Source organism: Diorhabda carinulata, chromosome 12, assembly GCF_026250575.1.
Source record: "Diorhabda carinulata isolate Delta chromosome 12, icDioCari1.1, whole genome shotgun sequence".
Lineage (NCBI taxonomy): Eukaryota > Metazoa > Arthropoda > Insecta > Coleoptera > Chrysomelidae > Diorhabda > Diorhabda carinulata.
In genome coordinates this window covers 5,897,689-5,919,050 of record NC_079471.1, presented here as the reverse complement: position 1 = coordinate 5,919,050, position 21,362 = coordinate 5,897,689, and the positions used below count along the sequence as shown (strand labels likewise).

The window sequence follows — 21,362 nt, the reverse complement described above, 5'->3', positions numbered from 1 at the left end:
TATTTTAGCCACCCAAAGTAATAGGAATTAAAAAAAAAAAAAAGAAAACTATAAACCCAACGTTCCATTCGACATACCGACTGGCAATACTTGTTTTGTTTCAGTTGTAATTACAAAGGTAGTTTATGCTACAGTTGTTTTTCGACGTTGCCGTGGTTTCTAGATTGTCTATTAAACTCGATAATTGTAGATATGAAAGTGTAGATCTGGTGTTTCATTGTGAATTTATCATTTCTATAAATTTATAACAAGTAGAGGCAAATCTTCAACTTTTTACTTCTTAGACCGTTTTAGATGTTTTTCGTGATGAATCTTAATGATGATCTTGATTTTACGTGACGAAAAAAAAAATTCATCATCATCCGAATTCAATATTTTTTTTTTCAAAATGATTCCATTAAATAAAATATATATATTATTATATAGGATCAACAACAAATGATAAACACGATTGACGTCGTTGAATCTGTAAAATTCAGTTTCCAAAGAACTGAACTTATCCATCTCTTTAACAGTCTATTATGCCCTTATTGAATCGCATTTCCCACGAAATTTTTTTTAAACAAACTTTTATGTCTTTACAAAATATTTGTTTTTATAGACCATTTCATCATCATTTGTTTTCAGAGATTGTCTTTTTCAAAAACGAACTGTCTTTTGTTTTTACAGACTCTTTAAAAAACGAACTGTCATTTGTCTTTAGAGACTGTCTTCAAAAAACGAACTGTCATTTGTTTTTATAGACCGTTTCATCATCATTTGTTTTCAGAGATTGTCTTTTTCAAAAACGAACTGTCTTTTGTTTTTACAGACTCTTTAAAAAACGAACTGTCATTTGTCTTTAGAGACTGTCTTTAAAAAACGAACTGACATTTGTTTTTATAGACCGTTTCATCATCATTTGTTTTTAGAGATTGTCTTTTTCAAAAACGAACTGTCTTTTGTTTTTACAGACTCTTTAAAAAACGAACTGTCATTTGTCTTTAGAGACTGTCTTCAAAAAACGAACTGTCATTTGTTTTTATAGACCGTTTCATCATCATTTGTTTTCAGAGATTGTCTTTTTCAAAAACGAACTGTCTTTTGTTTTTACAGACTCTTTAAAAAACGAACTGTCATTTGTCTTTAGAGACTGTCTTTAAAAAACGAACTGACATTTGTTTTTATATACCGTTTCATCATCATTTGTTTTTAGAGATTGTCTTTTTCAAAAACGAACTTTTTTTTGTTTTTAGAGACTCTTTAAAAAACGAACTGTCATTTGTCTTTAGAGACTGTCTTCAAAAAACGAACTGACATTTGTTTTTATATACCGTTTCATCATCATTTGTTTTCAGAGATTGTCTTTTTCAAAAACGAACTGTCTTTTGTTTTTACAGACTCTTTAAAAAACGAACTGTCATTTGTATTTAGAGACTGTCTTTAAAAAACGAACTGACATTTGTTTTTATAGACCGTTTCATCATCATTTGTTTTTAGAGATTGTCTTTTTCAAAAACGAACTGTCTTTTGTTTTTACAGACTCTTTAAAAAACGAACTGTCATTTGTCTTTAGAGACTGTCTTCAAAAAACGAACTGTCATTTGTTTTTATAGACCGTTTCATCATCATTTGTTTTCAGAGATTGTCTTTTTCAAAAACGAACTGTCTTTTGTTTTTACAGACTCTTTAAAAAACGAACTGTCATTTGTCTTTAGAGACTGTCTTTAAAAAACGAACTGACATTTGTTTTTATATACCGTTTCATCATCATTTGTTTTTAGAGATTGTCTTTTTCAAAAACGAACTTTTTTTTGTTTTTAGAGACTCTTTAAAAAACGAACTGTCATTTGTCTTTAGAGACTGTCTTCAAAAAACGAACTGTCATTTGTTTTTATAGACCGTTTCATCATCATTTGTTTTCAGAGATTGTCTTTTTCAAAAACGAACTGTCTTTTGTTTTTACAGACTCTTTAAAAAACGAACTGTCATTTGTCTTTAGAGACTGTCTTTAAAAAACGAACTGACATTTGTTTTTATAGACCGTTTCATCATCATTTGTTTTCAGAGATTGTCTTTTTCAAAAACGAACTGTCTTTTGTTTTTAGAGACTCTTTAAAAAACGAACTGTCATTTGTCTTTAGAGACTGTCTTCAAAAAACGAACTGTCATTTGTTTTTATAGACCGTTTCATCATCATTTGTTTTCAGAGATTGTCTTTTCAAAAACGAACTGTCTTTTGTTTTTACAGACTCTTTAAAAAACGAACTGTCATTTGTCTTTAGAGACTGTCTTCAAAAAACGAACTGTCATTTGTTTTTATAGACCGTTTCATCATCATTTGTTTTCAGAGATTGTCTTTTTCAAAAACGAACTGTCTTTTGTTTTTACAGACTCTTTAAAAAACGAACTGTCATTTGTCTTTAGAGACTCTTTAAAAAATAAACTGTCATTTATCGTCATTAAAACCCACAGCAATATTATCTTTTTATTTAATCAAATATCTGAATTGTTAGTTATATAAGAATCAAAACATGAAATTTCCAAAAATATGTCAAACTATTTCCAAATATCTCTATCCGGAAAAAAATTAAAATATTTTCTCAATTTATATAGCTTAAAAATAACCAATGAAAATAACAACAAAAAAGAGCTATGGTTAATTATTTAATCCAATGATTGAATTGGCCGAAATATTCGCTCCAGTACCTAAGCAAAAAACTGTAGCTCCGAAACTCTCATCTAAATATATTATATATTCAAAAAACCATCACAAAAACCTAAATGTTAGGTAATTCTCATTTAGTTATCTAGTGAAAAACCAGATATCGATACTATTCCTTGTCTATTAGTTAATACTTGAGAAGAAAATTAATTGTTCTACTCCAGTTGGTGCAATCAAGTATTCTTGAACTTTTAATTTTTCTATAAACTTGGAAAACATAAGCCAACCATCCGTTATTTATTGCTGTTTCAGCCTGTTATTAATATGTAAAAGGGTGGTTACATATCTTAATGTTTAAAATTCACAATACTCATATTTAATAAATAATGTGTTTCTACTATAAAATCATGACAGATAACTACTGACAGGTTTCAATCTTTTCGTACCTCTTCAGAACGGTGGAATACCTTTCAAAATATAAAACATCTCGTATATTATAAAATTTTTATTCATCCACTTAAGTAAACAAGGTTTCATAAACTAGATTTCTTGTAATTTATTTATGTTGTGGTTTATTGCAGTTATTTATATTATTTTCATATTAGTGTTCAATGAAATAAGAAACGATTTCTATTTCATGCATCATTGTATATCAATTTTTTCATAAAATATTTCTCAAACAATTAGTAAAATCTTTCAACCTCACACATAACAAAGTGATTGTAATTTTATAACAGATTTCATAACTACGATGTGTTGAAATATCCTTGTAACCATTTGAAAGGATAAAATAACAAGAAAATAAAAATTATTTGACTTCACTAGAAAATGGACAGTTCACATAAAATATTTTTAATTCAAAGTGAAAGTTTGCAAACTTGAACTTAGATCAACTGTGAATGTCAATAATTTTGGTGATGTGTATAAAAAGAATTTATGAATAGAAATTTTAGGAAAATATTATCCTCTTAATAGATACGTACATAATTCAATAACCTTGAGTTATAGGAATCAAAAGAGTATTCTTGTGTCATATTTTTTGCCATCGAACGGTATTAAAGGCTGCTTTCAAATTCCCCAATATAAACTAATTTTTTTGAAACTTTCAAGCCAATGTATTAAATGAAAGTTGATTGAATAATTCATCTTAAAAATTAGCTGTCACAATTATTTAGGCCTGTTCACATTTTAAAATCATTTATTTTTACTTTGTCCCTCATCAATATTTTTCACCACATGTCTTTTAATTATATTACTAAATGCATTGTCACATTTTTTGTCTTCGAACTGTATCAAATTCCCTAATATAAACTAATACTTTAGAGAGTTCTTCTTCTTCTTAATACTTTGATTGGTTGCATTTTTTGCTTTTTAATTTTAAAAATTAGCTGTCACAATTCTCTAGATCTGTTCATATTTGAAAATAATTTGCTTTCACTTTGTCCCTAACCTAAATGTTAGGTAATTCTCATTTAGTTATCTAGTGAAAAACCAGATATCGATACTATTCCTTGTCTATTAGTTAATACTTGAGAAGAAATTTAATTGTTGTTACTCCAATTGGTGCAATCAAGTATTTTGTTTTCACTTTGTCCCTTATCAAAAATTTTTACCAATAATCTTTAAATTATATTACTAAATGCATTGTTACAACTTTTGCCCCCGGACTGTATCAAAGACTGTTTTTAAATTCTCTAATACAAACTAATTCTTTGAAGACTTCCAAGTCAATATATTAAATGAAATTTGGTTGAATATTGGTGGTAAAATTCCATATATACGTTATTCGATAAAAAAGTATTATGTCCTTCTTCTTATTATATTGCTTTATGTCCTTAATACTTGTATCGGTTGCACAATTTTTGCCCTCGGACTGTATCAAAGGCTGCTTTTAAATTCCCCAATATAAACTAATGCCTGTAAAATACCTCTCTCCCTTATTTTGTACTGTACTAGTTTAATTCTGTTTATCATCATTGTTTCAAAATAATTTGTTATTATTAAAATGTTAATATCAGTATGTTTTACCTACTGTTGATATCAGATGAGTCCCATTCATAATTCTATTTATCATTTCTATCTCTAAACTATAACTTCCTTCTAGTTTTTTTGCTATGGTTATCCTATATTGTTAATTACAGTTAATACTAAAGCTAGTAATCAAATCAACATTATAAGATATATAAAGCAATGTACCGAAAGTACTGGTATGGTGATCAAGATGAAAGCAACCAAAACTCACCAGAACTGAGAAGAAGAAAACATTAGATGTCTTGGATTTATTTTATCTTTCAATCACTTATACAGTTAAAGGTTCCAACTAAATATCTGTGTTGCCATATCACGATTTATTAAATATTCCATATTTATATCAATCTATTTTTGCAAAATATGCATTCATATGTTATAACATTTGAAATAGTTTTGTTTCGACATACGTGATATTTGTTACAATTTGAATACTCCAAATAAAACAAAGATGAGTCAATCCGTGATAAAAAAATGCTAATGTATAATTTTAATTAATGACATAGCTATAATAGTGAAATCCAAAAATAAAATTGGAAAAAGAGATGTAAAATATTTGAAAAAAAATTAAATCAATTGTACAGTATGTTTAGAATCAAATATTTTATTAATTCAAATAACAAATCAAAATTTTGAGTTTATAATATAGGAAAATGTACAGAGATTGGTTCCAAAGGATTCGTATGAATGTTTTTCAATGAAAATATAATTATAACTATTTTAATCCATTCTCATATAATCACTAGATCAGATGTAAATACAATTATACGTATAAATATTCCAATCAACTCATACTAATCAAAAATATAAGCAGTAAATCAGATGTAAATCCATATTTTTTGAAAAAATTACCATAGTCAAATTTTGTTACAAATAAACGAATTCTTCGTTTAATTTTTCTTCATCAAGATGCAATATTGTATTTCAAACGAAATGGATTCAATTCTCAACACCTTTCAAATAAATAAAAATAATATTATGACTTACCCCTTATTGTGCTTTTCTGATCCCCTATGTAATGTATAACTTTCCGAGATGGAATTCCAATCCCTGTTTTCCTTTTGAATTTCTGTTGTATCTTGATGTTGTTGCGTTAGAGTGTCATTTAATGATGGATATCCGCTATTTTGTCTAGAACAAAGTTTAAAATAATCAAACAGGATTGACATTTTATTAAGAAGAATAATAATTTTCAATGTTCAACTCAGAAGGTTTGTTACTTATTACAAATAATTGTTATTATGTGAAGAAGTTTTCATATTTATATAAGTAGGTTCCTCAATTTCCCGGAAAAATTCAATTTCTTTATTTTCTCTTTATATAGGGTAGAATAAAAATAATTGCCAAATCAACTCATCAACTATTAACTAAATTTCAAGAAAAAATGCATATATATGATTATGAAGTAGACATATAAATTGTTTATCGGAATCTATTATTTAAAAATTAAATCAAATTATTTCTTTTATTTATAGTAAGTAGAGACATCAATGTAGGATTCATCATATTGTTTGGTTTAAAATTAAATTGACAGAAACTCTAATTTACTGATTTTAGAATTGATGCCTAATATCATATCCCAATCATTCATGTTGGTATCCATCTTCCGCAATAGGCCCATTTTTTATATAGTAAAAAGCTCTTGGAAACATGAAAAATCACAGTTCTTCTTCATTCACTACAATCAAAGGTAAATCACAGTGTTTCCAGATCATGCTTCATTTATAAGAGAGTATTTTCTGCCTTCTAAACCAGTCTCGAATATGGTTAGTTATGCTTAACATTACTCCTAAAGACATTTATGTATACCTATTATTATTATGATAGGTCGATGACTAGTATTTGGGAAAAAGGTAAGGAAATTACATTTTTTGAAATCAGAATTATAAAATGATTGCTTTATTATTATTAAACGCATTTTTTCATATGTTTGTTTGTTTTGTACATTTTACATTTTCTGTATATTTTGTTGTTTGCAATATTATCTTTGGGATAAAAAAAAATATGAGACAATTTTAAAGTTTTGTAAAAGTATATAGATATAAGAAAATGAGCATGTGGTATTTTATATGTATAAATTACAGTGATTAATTATAGAAATTATAAATTTACTGTTCAAATCTACTAATATTTTGCTTACAGTTCACAATCATCCAATCCACTACTTTGGCTGTAACAAAAATCCATCATCAAATCATCGCTAGCAATACTTTCACAAGGACTTAGTGTATCAAGAGACCCAGTTCGGTTGTATGAAAATTTTTTGTTTCTTGTGCTCATTGGACTGCTTTCTACACCAGAGGAAATCCTTCTTCTAGGTTTGGGAGTACTTTCCATCATAGTTTCTGAACTATTGTCATTAGTTACGGGATTAGTGCAATCTTCGAATATCAGAGCAGGTTGATCAGCTATTTCATCATCAATAAGGAAGTCGTCTTTACCACCTGCAAATAAAAATAACATTAATAGTGCAATACTGATTAAGGAAAGTGGTGAATTAAACAGAAACACAACAATCTATGCAAAAAACCAGGCAGCCTTAAAAACATTAATATCAAAAGCAAATAAAATAGTGACACTGAACCTCTGCTGGGTACCTGGAACTCTAAGACAGGTATATGGGATGAGAGGAGAGAATGCCGAAGAGACAGTAACAGTGTTACTACCTACGGATTTGTTAAAAAATGTTATTGGCAAAAAAGTAAAGCATCGGGATATATGGTTAAACCAAAGTGATTGCCCATTATCCAGAGCGATTTGACCAAATATAAATGAAGACTCAATCCAGAACATTGGAGTGACTACTGGACATTGTACTGTTGGAAAAGGACTCCAGAAATGGGGACAACTATTGCCAAGTGTATAACGAAGAAAAAGAGACAATCGAGCATCTTTTCTGTCAGTCCCTTGTCTTGATTGAGAAACAACATCAAATACTGAGGGACGTCACAATATATTGCCTCGAAAAAATGGCAGAAGCAGAAATATAGAAAGTAAAAAAAAATATTTTGAGTTCAAAATGCTTAAAAATAAGTTATAAAAGGTTCCCTCTAGGAGCCGTGGCTCCTTAATGTTGGTGATGAGATCCAGCAGCCGCCCTCCCCGTGCACGCCTACGTGGTCATGGAGGTGCAAAGAACGATTCATTTTTATGGGCTAATTCCAACGCGTGGATGAATGGTACCTGAGCTCTCTAACCACGTGTCACCAACAATTCCTTGCGAGAAACCTGGCGAAATTCCAAGTGCCTACAAGAGCAGAGACAATGACAAATCATCCTCTTTCCTCTAAGGCTCTGATAAAACTGGGACGAAAGAACCCACTACCCCCAAAGCATCGATGTCGAAGTCTGACCTGTGTTTTTGAATCGGCTCAAACGCCGCAGTATCAGTGGTGCGGAGATGAAAAATGAGAAGGAAAGTTAAGGCTGTCCAGATGACTCAGGGTTTAACAGACCCGAATCCTAGGTTTACTTCGACCTCCAAAAGCTGTGAAACTGCACCCACAGTAGGTGCTAATTACGAAAAATAAGAGGGACGATCGAATCTACAGCTGGCTGTGAGACGAGCGGGATAACTTGATACCCACATCACAGATGAAAAGCTACTAGACTTCATTGCCGAAGTGACTGTGGTCTCCATCTTGTAGCGAAACCAATCCACCTTCTTCGCCTGGTTAGGAATAATATCCTAATTCATTGAAAGTTACATACACCTGATGACCGTTTCAAAGAATATCGGCCCTTGGTGGGGCACGACGGGCCTATGTGACCTTGGTTGCCCAATGAACTATGAAGCTATAAAAGAGAAAAAGATGGGAGTGTGATTAGCTAGTTAACTAAGTTTCCAGGAAAATACAGGGTGACACAATGGTCTCAGACTTCTGATTGAACCATGGAGGTTGCCCTACTAACTTAATCTAATAAAATAATATAGGAATAGTGAATTTGTATTGCATCGTCCAATATTATTGACATAAAACTATTAACACTTAATGAGTCATTGACAATGGCATTTATAATCATTAAAACCAATGAAAATCTTACTATGGTTCAAATTATCGTTGTCATCCGATATTGACAGAGAATTTGAAGCATTTGTTGGAGTACCAGGAGTAGGAGGTGTTGGTTTTTCATTAATATCTTTGGAGTTAGATGAACTGCGATTCAATTTCCTTCTAATTTCTTCGGATTCTGAACAGCTCAATACACTATCCAGAGGAGACAACAAAGTTTCATCATCCAACAAAGATCCTAAAAAAGAATTAAAGAAAAAATATATAAAATAAATTTTATTAGTTATTGAAAAATTAATGATTTATCCAAGTTTTTAAATCAAAAGTTAAACTTAAAAATAATAATTATATCTATTTTTATGTAATTTAAAAGACATTTACTCGCAGCGAGGATTTTTTTCAGATGGAATTGAAATATTTACTCTTGATGAGACAATCGCTTCAACTAATCAACGGTCATATAAAGTGATTACTCAATAATTTAATACCTGTTTGAGTAATCACTTTATATATATATATATATATATATATATATATATATATATATATATATATATATATATATACATTTTTTTCCAATTTTCAAGTAGTACAAAAGAAGCAACAAGAAAGAAAGGAAGACCAATAGATTATTATATAAATTATTATTACCAGTATTGCTAGCAACAGCAGCAAACTTGGGATCTTCAATAGTTAACATAACGTTTTTAACTTCTTTAGAAGCAGTTGCCGTAAATGATTTGGACAAAGCACTAGTCATAAGACTCTGTAATGCTGATCCAATTACTGCTGTAGATATTGGTATTTGTTGTACAGGTGGATCTTCATAATTCTTATCTTTGCTCTCATCGCTCGAACTAAGTGAAAAACTAACATCATCAGCCATTGCTTCACCTCCATGTGCCTGAAAATGAACAAAATTTCTAACTATTACTGTAAACATCAGGTGAAATACATTGAAGTAACATTGCACACCAAAGAAATGTAGATTTATCCTTATAGTAACGAATAGTGAATATAATATTAATAACTCTTACCCATTCTTGTTCATCTGAGCTAGGAGGACTGGAATCATCTTTTAACTTATTGGCTCTAGATTTTAAGAAACTAGGCTGCAGTCCTGAAGGTTTTACAAACGTTTTCTCACTCCTAAATAAATCTCGATAAGTCTTTTCTTCCTCTCCATAATCATCACTAAATCCTTCTGATGAAGTTTTTGATATTTTCCTTACACGACTATTTCTTTCTAAGTAGCGTTGGTATTCTACAGTACGTTCTCTAACCATCCCTGATGTATGATATGAGCTAGAATATAATTATAAAAATATAGCTTTAAGGAATTCAAAATTTTTCGAAATATTTAGACTCTTTAAAATTAAATTGAACACTACTTATTTTTGTCGTCCTTTTACAAGTATTTATTTATAACTTTCAAATACATTTGGCTCAAAAAAACAAACAAAACGATTTTGGAAGAAAAGTGAGATACTAGTTAAAACAGACACTAGAAGAAGAATGGGCAACATCGATGTTATATATTTGTATGTATAGAAAGAAGAAGAAGAATTATTCATACTATTCACTGATGTGAAATCAGCCTTCGACACAGTCGTTAGAAGAGAAATATGTACAATATTAAAGAATATCAAAATAACTATACAGGCTAGAAAAAGCATGAAAATAAAGGGTACAATTAGAGGCAAAAATACACACAATAAAAATGAAATATCTAAGATGAATAACGATAAAAGCTAAGTCGTACACGATAAAAAATGAAGACATAAGAAAAATAACAAAATAGGAATCAATAATAGAAAAAAAAACAAGAAACAGGTTGGATTGGTATAGATATATCATAACATATATAGATTAAGAAAAATAATGGAAACAGGATATTCCATCAACAAATGAAGAAGAAAATTGGAAAGAAATGAAGATATTAAACTCAATAGATACATACTTCTTTTTACATTCAGGTGTGGAATGGAAAGCACTTGGCAACTGAGGTAACGGAGGAGCAGAAGCACTGTCGCAGCTATCGTTTGAATCCTCCAAATCTCGTACATCGAATCTGTTTGTACCAGTAGGAACTACTTCTAATGTTCGAGGTTTGTGATGACTATTTCGCCTTCTTCTAACCCCAAAAGTAGGAGATGCATCCAAGTGGTCCAATCCTCTCAATACGACATCGTTTTCTCCTACATAACCTTGATTAAAATATTTCGTAAGATAAATTAATGCAGTTTTTATTTATTTATTTTATATAGTTTATGATGATTTTGTATATTATAACAAAATATACAATGCTGCAAGTAATAACAATATGAATAATTGTTTGGAAAATACCCTGAAGAATCTAAGCAAATAAAGACCTCAAAGGTAGAAATTTTCAAATGCTAGAAGTGTGAATCATAATCGAATGGGTTGTTAGATGCTGATGAAAATTTTATAACTAAATTCAAGAATCATATTTTCACAAATTAGAAACGATTACTTACTACTAAAATGGCTTCCAACACCAGAATCTTCGGTAAGAGAGCCGTCTTTGGAAGACGTTTCTTCGGGATGATGCTGATACATCCCTGCTACACGTTTGTTGTTGTTTGCTACTGTTTTCGCTGTTTTAGTTTCTATTAATCTAATGGGTTCAGGTCTTGGCAATTGGTTTGACTGTAAGGTAAATCTACCGATCTGGAAAAATATAAGTTAGTTACTACAAGTTATATAATTCAAATGTGAGGCTGAAAATTGTTTAATATGATGTACATGTTTGGGAAACTCAAAATTTCTTTCCTTTTTGACACGATTGAAGCAATAATGAAACTATTTATAGTTAGAGTTTTTAAAAAATAAAATAATAAATACACAACAAATAATAGTTTTTAAAAAAAGAAAAACACTACAAATTACTGTTTTGCTGGAATAAATGCATAAACTACTAGAAATAACAGTCACTATTAATAAATATTTAGCTATGACTCTGGGTCCCACATTTTTAATGTCTTCCCTTGTAACCAAGTTACCTATCCAATTATTGTAGAGTTAATTCTTACCTGCGATGGTGGAGGTTCTACTTTGTACATTCTATTCCTGTTATTATTGTCAGTAGGTAGTACTGTTCGAGTAAGAGCTATCGGTTTCTTAACGAAGTTATTGTTCTTATTTTGATTTGTTACTTCACCAGTACTATTTACATCTCCTACTTTGTTCAATCTCGACGATTGGGTATGCCTGAAAAATAATTTTGTGATGGTAAATAAATTGGCTTTTTCAATACGGAGTACAGTAACAACTAGATCTACATCATTTGATAAAAGAATGATAAATGAAGAATGGATCCAAGAAGAACTAGATAACTAACTAAATATCTTTAAACAGTTGACATTAATTATAATGATACAGATGGTAGATAGTAAACTTGGAAATTTATAGACTAAATTCTTGCATAGAAAATAATAGAAAACAGTATAATTAATCAAAATATTTATATAGAAGGTGAATTTATAATAATAATAATAATAATAATAATGTTCCATTATGTACGCTAATAAAATATTATCGATGTTCTTTTACTTACAAAATGAGTCTTTATTCATCAATATTGAAAATAATACGAATATAAAAATAAGAAGTGAAGTGTTTTACGATGATTTTTGGTTTTCAGTTGAAAAATGCACATTTGAATGTGGGTACATAACCGTACATGAAAATTTGAAATATCCAAGGATTAAAAGAAGGCTAACAACTTTTCAAATAAGTTTAAATTTAACCTAAAATTCCAAAGTGCAATCTTTCCGGTAATTAATTTAACACTTTTGATATTTCGCAAAAGAATTTCGTATTATTAAAATTTATTTAGTTTTTTAATTAATATGTTTTAACATTTTGCCCGGAAAGAATGAAATACTTTGGGCTCATAATGTAGCTTAAATATTATTATTAATTTTTTTGATGAACATAGATTAAATCTCTTCCATATGTTCACATTTAATTATTATTTCAGTTTAGAATGTTTTGCTAAACAGTTATTTCAATATAAGTTTTGGTTTATGGTATTTAAATGATATTATTTATTATAGAAATTACAAGTTACATGTTTCGGTAATTTCGATAATAATTAAATTTCATTTCAATATTAAATTTACTGTTACTTTATTATATTTTGTTACAAAATATTCCCTATTTTAATTAATAATTTAGAAAAAAATTCGTTGTCTTAACCTAGGTTTGTGCAGCCAAAATTAAAACTAATATTAAACTAAACGTACTTGGTGGTAATTTTTTGGTTGATGCAGTAAATTATAAATTACCGCTAAACCAATAGAAATTCCCTGTTTGGGTCTTTTTGTCCTACAAATGTGGAAAGCTCCTGATACTTTCTATCAGTGATCCATCGTCTAAAGGACATTGCTGACTTTCAGACAATGCTTTTTTTATTTTGTCATATCAGTGCAATAACGCGAAGAATATTTCCATAACCAAAAAACAATACAAACTGACCTGAAGTATTATGTGTTCATAACCTCACAAAATTAAGGAATTAACATATGTAATACTCCTATATGGACATTTGGTATGGGAAAAAACGTCCCTACGATCGCCTTCCACTTATAGAAACTGTCCATATAGAAGTATTACATTTATGGGAATTAAACTAAGAAGTTGAAAGTTGGCGAACTCTTAGTTTAATTATAATTTAAATGAACTACAAGTACCATTTCAGTGTCTTTCAACTAGTAATTTAGTTTATTAGTTTAATACTTGTTGATATTGCAACATATTCTCGTTTAATTTTTTTATCGAAAGTGAGGTTAGGGTATTTACAATTTTATTTTGTTGTTTTTAAATTGCTGATTTCCTTCGCGTTTTTTTTTCAGAAATTCATCGTAAATGTACCGTATACTATATGAAGACGTAGATTAAATAGAACCGGTCAAATTGCGATATTTTCAAACAAGAAATCGATAGTTGTTCTATAGCCAGAAACTAACAATATTTACCAGTGTTTTAGTGTCAATTAATTCACCTCTTACTTTTACCGATTAAAATATTGTAATTTAAAATTTTATTAATTACAATATTGGAATATTTTCTTTATTTAACACCAAGGCACTTTATTTATCCAATCGAAGATACGTAGACTAAGAGAAAGGACACTTTTTCAAACATCACATGAATTTTTTTCAAGGAATTTCTACTTAATTACAATCACTAACACATTTATTTTTACTTTTCTAATTTCCCACAATTTCTTCAAAAAAAGATCCACTTCCTTCTCAATTCGAAAAAAAAACTACATTATGTTATAACTGTATCTATTACTATATTTACACCTTGGAAAATAATTTTAACTGAAAGGCAACGACACAAAAATAAACGACATGCATCTGGACAGATAAAAATATTTTTAAAACCAAGTAGTTAAGTAGTTTGGAGAGTTCATTGAGTGGTTACGAGTTTACATTCTTAAACAGCTGAGTAGAGGCGTTCTATTTTTTACAATTAGTAATTAGAGATATAATGAGATCATTTTTTTTAAAAAAACATCAAATTTCAGTAAAATGAACGCCTCCCCAATTATTGCGAACTTATTATTAATATGGTTTAGTTATAGATTGTTTGGAAGCGATAATTTCACATTAAATATTTGTATTGATTTGTGCAAAATCTTCATTATAAATAAGCAAAGCGCATATTTTACAAATTTTGAAAGATGTTTTGGCAGGCATTTCAAAATTAAAACAATAAGTCCGCTATTCCCAGTCTGAAATTCAAAATAAGTCGTTCTGCGAAAGTATGGATTAAGTCGTACAAAGAACTACGGGTCGTGTTATTTTTTAAGAAATTACAAAAACAAAATATTTTGGCAGAACGTCATCAATACATTGCTTGTAAGAAATTGAAAAAAAAAGCAAATGTACTGACAGTGGCCTGATGTGTACAAGAGACTCTTTCAACATATTTTCTTCCTACACCTGTTCCTGGAGATAATTTTTTGATCATTGTACCAGATGCAGCTGCGTACATCAAAAAGTTTGGGCAAAATGTGAAAATCTTTACAACAACATGTATAGTTATTCCAATATCAATTGCAGAAGACAGTTATGCAAGGAACAATCAATATTTCATAAATACCAAATTAAGAAATGAAAAATGTTTACTCCTCGTATAAAATATCTAACAAACCGTCAGTCCACGTGGACTCATCATCTCCGCTGTTAACCAATGAAAACATCGAATCGTAAACATAAATGCATTTTTATTGGCCGAAGCTGTTGGAAGGCATGTGTACACAATTTTTCTGAAATATTCCTGCTAGAAGTCTGCGATAAGCAGTGGCGTGGCTCTGTGAGATTAATTTAATTCATAAATAATGTAATTTCAGACAGAAAAAAATCTTCCTTAAAGCAAATTCAATTATGATTAGGCTGGCCATACGTGCCGTTATTTTAGACTTTTGGGGTTCCGTCTGTTTTATAAAATAAGTAAAAACTGTTACTTGGTAATTTCTTATTGCACATTCGGTGAAGATTTAGATTCACTTCTAGAATATTAATAATGAAATCAATCCTCATGTAGCTTTAGAAAAAATGTACGTATGAGTAGCGTTGGCGTCAGGATACGCGTAATTTTTGGGCAGTGGGATGGCGCCAAGGTCATTTCCCTCCAGTTGAACGTGTATTTTTCCTGGTGAATAACATTTGGTCATCTAAAAAATCTCGTCAAGAGATCGAAACGGTAAGTTCCATGTTGATGCTCCGAGTGAATTTCAATCATTATTGTGATGAATTTTACGAAATGTCCATAAAAAACAAAAGTGTATTGAAAAAAATAAGCAGTTCCCAGAAGTACTTTTGGAACAAAGAAAAAGAAACCACACAACAATCAGGACATTCAAGTGAAAATGTTGATCGAACTGTCACTGGTATACATGTTGATATAACAGACTATTCAATTAAAGTGAATTTGTTTTACGAGGATGTGTTGATATCTAGTTAGCCTAGACCAGTTCCATGCATAAACAAAATATTGCGTTACCATAGCAACGAACAATAAATTATTAGAAGTGTAAGTGTAAAGTTTGACGTCGAAAAAGTTAACCAGAGTTACGCCATTAATTAAAAGAAAAAAGATGTCCACCGAAATTTTGAAAATCGGAAAATTGGAGTATCGAGCCATCATCAAGTACCTGTATTTGAAAGGGTTAAGAGGTAAGCAGATTTATGAAGATATGCTTAATACCCTTGGTGATCAATGTTCTTCGTATGCAACTGTAAAAGTTTGGGCAAATTTTCCGTTGAAGATGATGACCGATCGGGAAGGCCAGTTTCTGTGTGAGTCCCCGAAAAAATTGATGCAGTTCATGACATGATTTTATCAGACCGTCGAATTGGACTAAATATCTAAAGCACTGAATATTTCATACGAACGCGTTCATCATATAGTTCATGGACATGAGAAAAATTGCTGCAAAATGGATCTCCAAATGTTTGAATGTTGACCAAAAGCGTGCAAAGGTAGAAGCATCGCGTTCGATCTGTGCTCGATTTGAAAACGATGTAGACTTTTTAAACTGAATTGTTACTATGGATGAGACTTGGGTACATTTCTAAGATCCAGAAACAAAGCAACAATCGATGGAATGGCGACACTCTGGTTCTCCAACACCTAAGAAGTTTCGTGTCCAAAAATCTGCTGGAAAAGTTCTTGCTTCAGTTTTTTGGGATTGCCATGGAGTAATCATAATTGATTTTTTGGATAAGGGTAGAACAATAGCTGGAGATTTATTATTATTCGACATTACTGACCACTCTCATGTTCCCATGTAAAAAATTCGTGATTTAGGGTTTGAATTACTAGAACACCCCCCTTATTCACCAGTTTTGGCTCCGTCCCACTATCATCTCTTTCCTCAACTGAAAAAAAGTTTAAAAGGCCGTAAATTTTCTTCCAACGAGGAGGTAATAAAAACTGTGGAGGCCTGTGGAGAGTTTGCAGAGCAAGAAGAAAAATTTTTTTTGAAATGTCTAGAGACGTTGCAGGTTCGCTGTAATGAATGTATCCAATTAAGAGTAGAATATGTTGAGTAATAAAATATTTTGACATTGAAATTTTGTTTGGTTCTATAGTATGCTAAGAATTTTTCAATATATCCTCGTATTTTATGATTCATGGATATACGAAGTGTGCATACTGCATCATCTATTTTGGTAGAAATCGCGCGGTGGGGAGAGGAGTAGCTTACTACCATTGGGAAGCCACTTTTATGAAGTTTTAGTCATAACGAGTCGTTTCGACGAGAAGCGTTGCTTATTTTACAAGAACTGTCGGTCATACATTGTTACCAGACGATTATACTGTTTTGAATATAGACTACAACGAATTAGTGAAGCTTCTAACGCTATTTTAATTAAAATATGGGTAGTGTTTTAAAGAGAATGGTTCAAAGTTCAAACCACAAGCTAAAGGTCGTCCTAGAGTATCTAGAATCGAAGACAATATTGTAAATCTGTACGAGAAGATCCATACACGCAAGAGATCGTCTGTTTTACAATTATCAAGACAAAGTTTCAACGAATTTCCAACTTGAATATTAAACTGCATCCATACAAGCAACAAATAACACAAGAATTGAAAGACCACGACTTCAGATAAAGGCTTGCATTTGCTAATAAAATGCTTGATCGATTTTCCAATTTTGAAAATATCCTTTCTCTGAACAGGCCCAATTTCATATCGTCGTTACTGTTGTTGTGATCTTGGAAGATTTTTTGGCTCCATAACTTGAAACTTTCAAGAAAAGCGAATTCCAGGACTTGGTTTTAACATGACGGAGCTATCAGTCACATGTCAAATGACCTCATGGTGATTTAGAAACAGATGTTTCCAGCCAGACTGATTTCGAAAAGAGGTGATATTCCTTGACGCCCACGTAGTCCAAATTTGACTCCTATTGACTTTGTTTGTAAGGATACCTCAAAAATAAAGTCTACAGTAATAATCCGAGATACTTCGATCAACTCCAGGAGTATATCAGTAGCGAAATTGCACCAACTACATCATCATTACTAAAGAAAGTTTCAATAATTTCCTTTCGCGGTTAGAGAAATACCGTCGTACAGAAGGTTATCATTTAGATGGTCTTATTTTGAAAAAATAAACTTCAGTTATTACTTAACAATTTCCTTATTTTATTTGAACTATGTCTTTTGTATTTATTTTTTAAATATGCAAGATCTATTGCGTCACACTACCTTATCCAAATTGCCTCAATATTATTATGGGTTAATACTATAGAAAAATTGTTTTGAGCACGTAATAAAGAAAGAAAATTACAATTCTATTCTACCGCCCGTAAAGCTAAACATTAATCTTGAAGTTTAACACACCTGAATCCAAATCTAGATATTTTGGTAGCATTAGCTTCTTTTTTTGGAGGCGCAAGTCTCGGCGTGGATCGTCCGGTCGGAGCAGCATTTTCAGTTAAAGCGTCAGTATCTCTGGAGTCGTTGCCGTTTTTATCAAAAGAATCCGAAATAGCATTAGTCGTTTCAACAGCGTTATTTGCCAATCGACGCGCAGCTGTAGCATTAGCAGCAATCGACGGAGCTGTTTGGCGACGTCTAAAACCAAATGACATCGCAACACCTTTAGTAGTTGGCGCTGTCGCGACGACGTTTGTTGTTTGTACCAAACGTTGCTGATGGTGCTGTTTGTTACTATCGGTTTCGATTAAGGGGGAGCGGGGTTTGTTGTTTTCATCATCTGGACTCTGAAACAATTGAAAAATTTGAACACTTGATTATCAATGTAAAATGTCGAATCAAATCTTATCGAGCATAGTATTTACACTACCATTACAATAAAAATCACAATTACAATGTCGGAAACGTGTCTTCAAGCAGCTTTTTCGTAGGATCACATCTTTATTTTCTGTAGTGGACCTCCCTTGGTCACCTCTTTATTTTTGTGTCTTCCTTATCCCCTGGCAGGAGGGTTAAAAAGCAAAGAAATATGATATATAATTTACAGAGTCAATGGTTATCATATCACCAAGTGCCGTGACATCCAAGAGAATCTAATATCCTTCGCAAAAAGACATGGGGAATGTCGTTGATAAACAGAAAAAACAAAATAGGTCTTAGTATTGAACTTGTAGGCACTCAATATTCTGTTGGCTTTCAAGAAGACATCGTTGTATGAAACCGTGACTTCTGTTGGTAAGGTATGACTTGAACCTTGCGAGAGGTATTCTCTTGAAACCGTAGTACTGCAATTTGTTGATCAAAATAAGGGGTTTTCCAATAAGAGATGTTATTTTGATATTCAAAGAAAAATGCCATTTTTTGAGATAAATGATCGGATGTTTATTTCATTATAAAGAGGAAGGTATGCCGTTAATAATGGATAACAACATCAGCCAAATGGCCGCCACGACTGCGCTTACAGGACCATATCCTTTTCATGAAATTTTCCGTAACCAAATTGCAAAGCGGCTGCCCTATGTCCTCGATAGCCTCACGAATTCCATCTTTGAGGTCTTGAATCGATGCTGGACTGTTGGCGTAGACCTTATCTTTCACGTGGCCCCAAAGGAAAAAGTCGCAAGGTGTTAAATCACAAGATCTCGGTGGCCAGTTGTGATCACCTCTTCGAGAGATAACACGGTCCGGAAATTTTTCCCGTAAAAGATCGATGGTTGCGTTGCTTGTGTGGCACGTAGCGCCGTCTTGTTGCAAGTAAACGTTGTCCAAATCAATACCATCCAATTCCGGTCATACAAAATCATTAATCATTTCTCGATAGCGCAATCCATTCACCGTAACTGTTGCTCCAGCCTCATTTTCGAAAAAGTAAGGTCAAATGACACCGCCAGACCATAAACCGCACCAAACAGTCACGCGTTGAGGATGGAGAGGATTTTCAACAATAAATCTTGGGTTTTCCGAGCCCCAGATTCGACAATTTTGTTTATTGACGTAACCACCAAGGTGGAAATGGGCCACATCAGTTAAGATGATTTTTCGATGAAATCCCGGATCATTTTCATGCATTTCAAGGACTCAATCAGCAAAGACACGACGTTGTTGATGATCGGCCGGCATGAGTTCTTGTGTTAACTGAACTTTATAGGCCTTAAGACCCAAGACTTTATGCAAAATACGGTGTAATGACGTTTGTGGAATGGCTAATTCCAAAGAACGACGAGGAATGGACAAACCTGGGTTTTCTTCAACACTTTGGGCTACAGCAGCAATATTCTCAGTTGTTCTTGAGCGACGTGCACGGGTTTTATTCTTCACATCACTAACTTGCCCCAAGAAGGAGCTTCACGTGTCGACCCAAAAATGTTTTAGTTTTACGAACCGTCTCTGCTAAACTTTCACTATTTTTATAGTGAATTTTAATAATTTCAATGCGTTGTTGAAGCGTGTATCGTTCCATTTTCATTAACGGCGTAGTTTCTACTTGTCAAATGTCAAAAAATGACAGCTTCAAAAGTGACATTTACCGAAATAGCGGGCTGTTCAAAATAACACCTCTTATTGGAAAACCCAGTATAATAATTCACACAATCGAAACCTTAAAAAAAATCGCAGGAAGTTGTTGTGGTGAAGTGATAGTTGTGTGTGTAAGCTGGAGTAAACATTATTTTGTAGAGAGAATATAATCATTTGTTAGGTATTTAACAAATTGATAGTTATAGTTAGTAAGTTATATGTAGTCCGTAATAAATGATTTGTTCTTCAAGTAAAACGTCTCTAGTCAACAGCTAGGCGGAGTTCTTGGTGGTGTTTGTCACATTTCGCTGCCTCATGGGTCAGGTATTGTGCCTCGCCAAACATCAACTTGGCCGGTACGTTAAAGTTAAATGTACCTGGTTCAACAGCTAGGCGGAGTTCTTGGTGGTGTTTGTCACATTTCGCTGCCTCAAGGGTCAAGAATTGTGCCTCGCCAAACATCAACTTGGCCGGTACGTTAAAGTTAAATGTTTCTGGTCAACAGCTAGGCGGGGTTTTTGGTGGTGTTTGTCACATTTCGCTGCCTCAAGGGTCAGGCATTGTACCTCGCCAAACACCAACCTGGCCGGTATCGACACCATTTATAGAGTCGACAATAATTAAAAACAACTTTTTGGTCAACCGTATTTAATTACTATTTAGTTAGCCTTATAAAATCGCTCTACAATATAAATCATTTTTACAAATTGTGAGATTTAAGTACGGATACCTCTAAGATTGCATCATGTACGTACGTTTGTTATTTAAAAATATGCAATATACCACTTCGCCTTATACATATTTATTGAATAAACTACAGTTACTACGAATGTATAAATTGCCTTCGATAACATTCTACTTGTTCATTTACGTACAAACCCGATGTATTTATTCTGAATATTCCAAGTAATATCGTGGTATTTCCAGCGGTATCCGAAACAATAATTCGAATAGATTTATATTAAATTTAATGATATGTGATTATATAACTTTCAATTTCGATCTGTGATTGCAGCAGATTATAATGAATTAACTAAAACTTTACGGTGAATAACCAACCACGTATTTATTTGAAGATGAAAGTTGTGATATGAACGAATTTAATTAGATTTTGTTTTTATTTCATTATCTCCATTTGTAAGTAAAATAGATTATGGACACTTTGTAAGTTTGTTG

At 31.7% G+C, this 21,362-nt stretch overlaps 1 protein-coding gene across 10 annotated transcripts in view; it reads right to left on the bottom strand.

The window, feature by feature from the left end:
* LOC130899954 (uncharacterized) overlaps positions 1-21,362 on the bottom strand; it is a 78,492-nt gene that overhangs the window by 23,445 nt on the left and 33,685 nt on the right. For all 10 annotated transcript variants that reach the window (XM_057810164.1, XM_057810166.1, XM_057810169.1 and 7 more), the window contains 9 exons: positions 18,075-18,457; positions 11,739-11,916; positions 11,184-11,376; positions 10,646-10,892; positions 9,723-9,990; positions 9,337-9,589; positions 8,717-8,923; positions 6,813-7,116; positions 5,660-5,803 (listed from right to left, as the gene is read on the bottom strand). In XM_057810164.1, the coding sequence (XP_057666147.1) occupies positions 5,660-5,803; positions 6,813-7,116; positions 8,717-8,923; positions 9,337-9,589; positions 9,723-9,990; positions 10,646-10,892; positions 11,184-11,376; positions 11,739-11,916; positions 18,075-18,457 (2,177 nt within the window). The remainder of the gene's footprint in view (positions 1-5,659; positions 5,804-6,812; positions 7,117-8,716; positions 8,924-9,336; positions 9,590-9,722; positions 9,991-10,645; positions 10,893-11,183; positions 11,377-11,738; positions 11,917-18,074; positions 18,458-21,362) is intronic.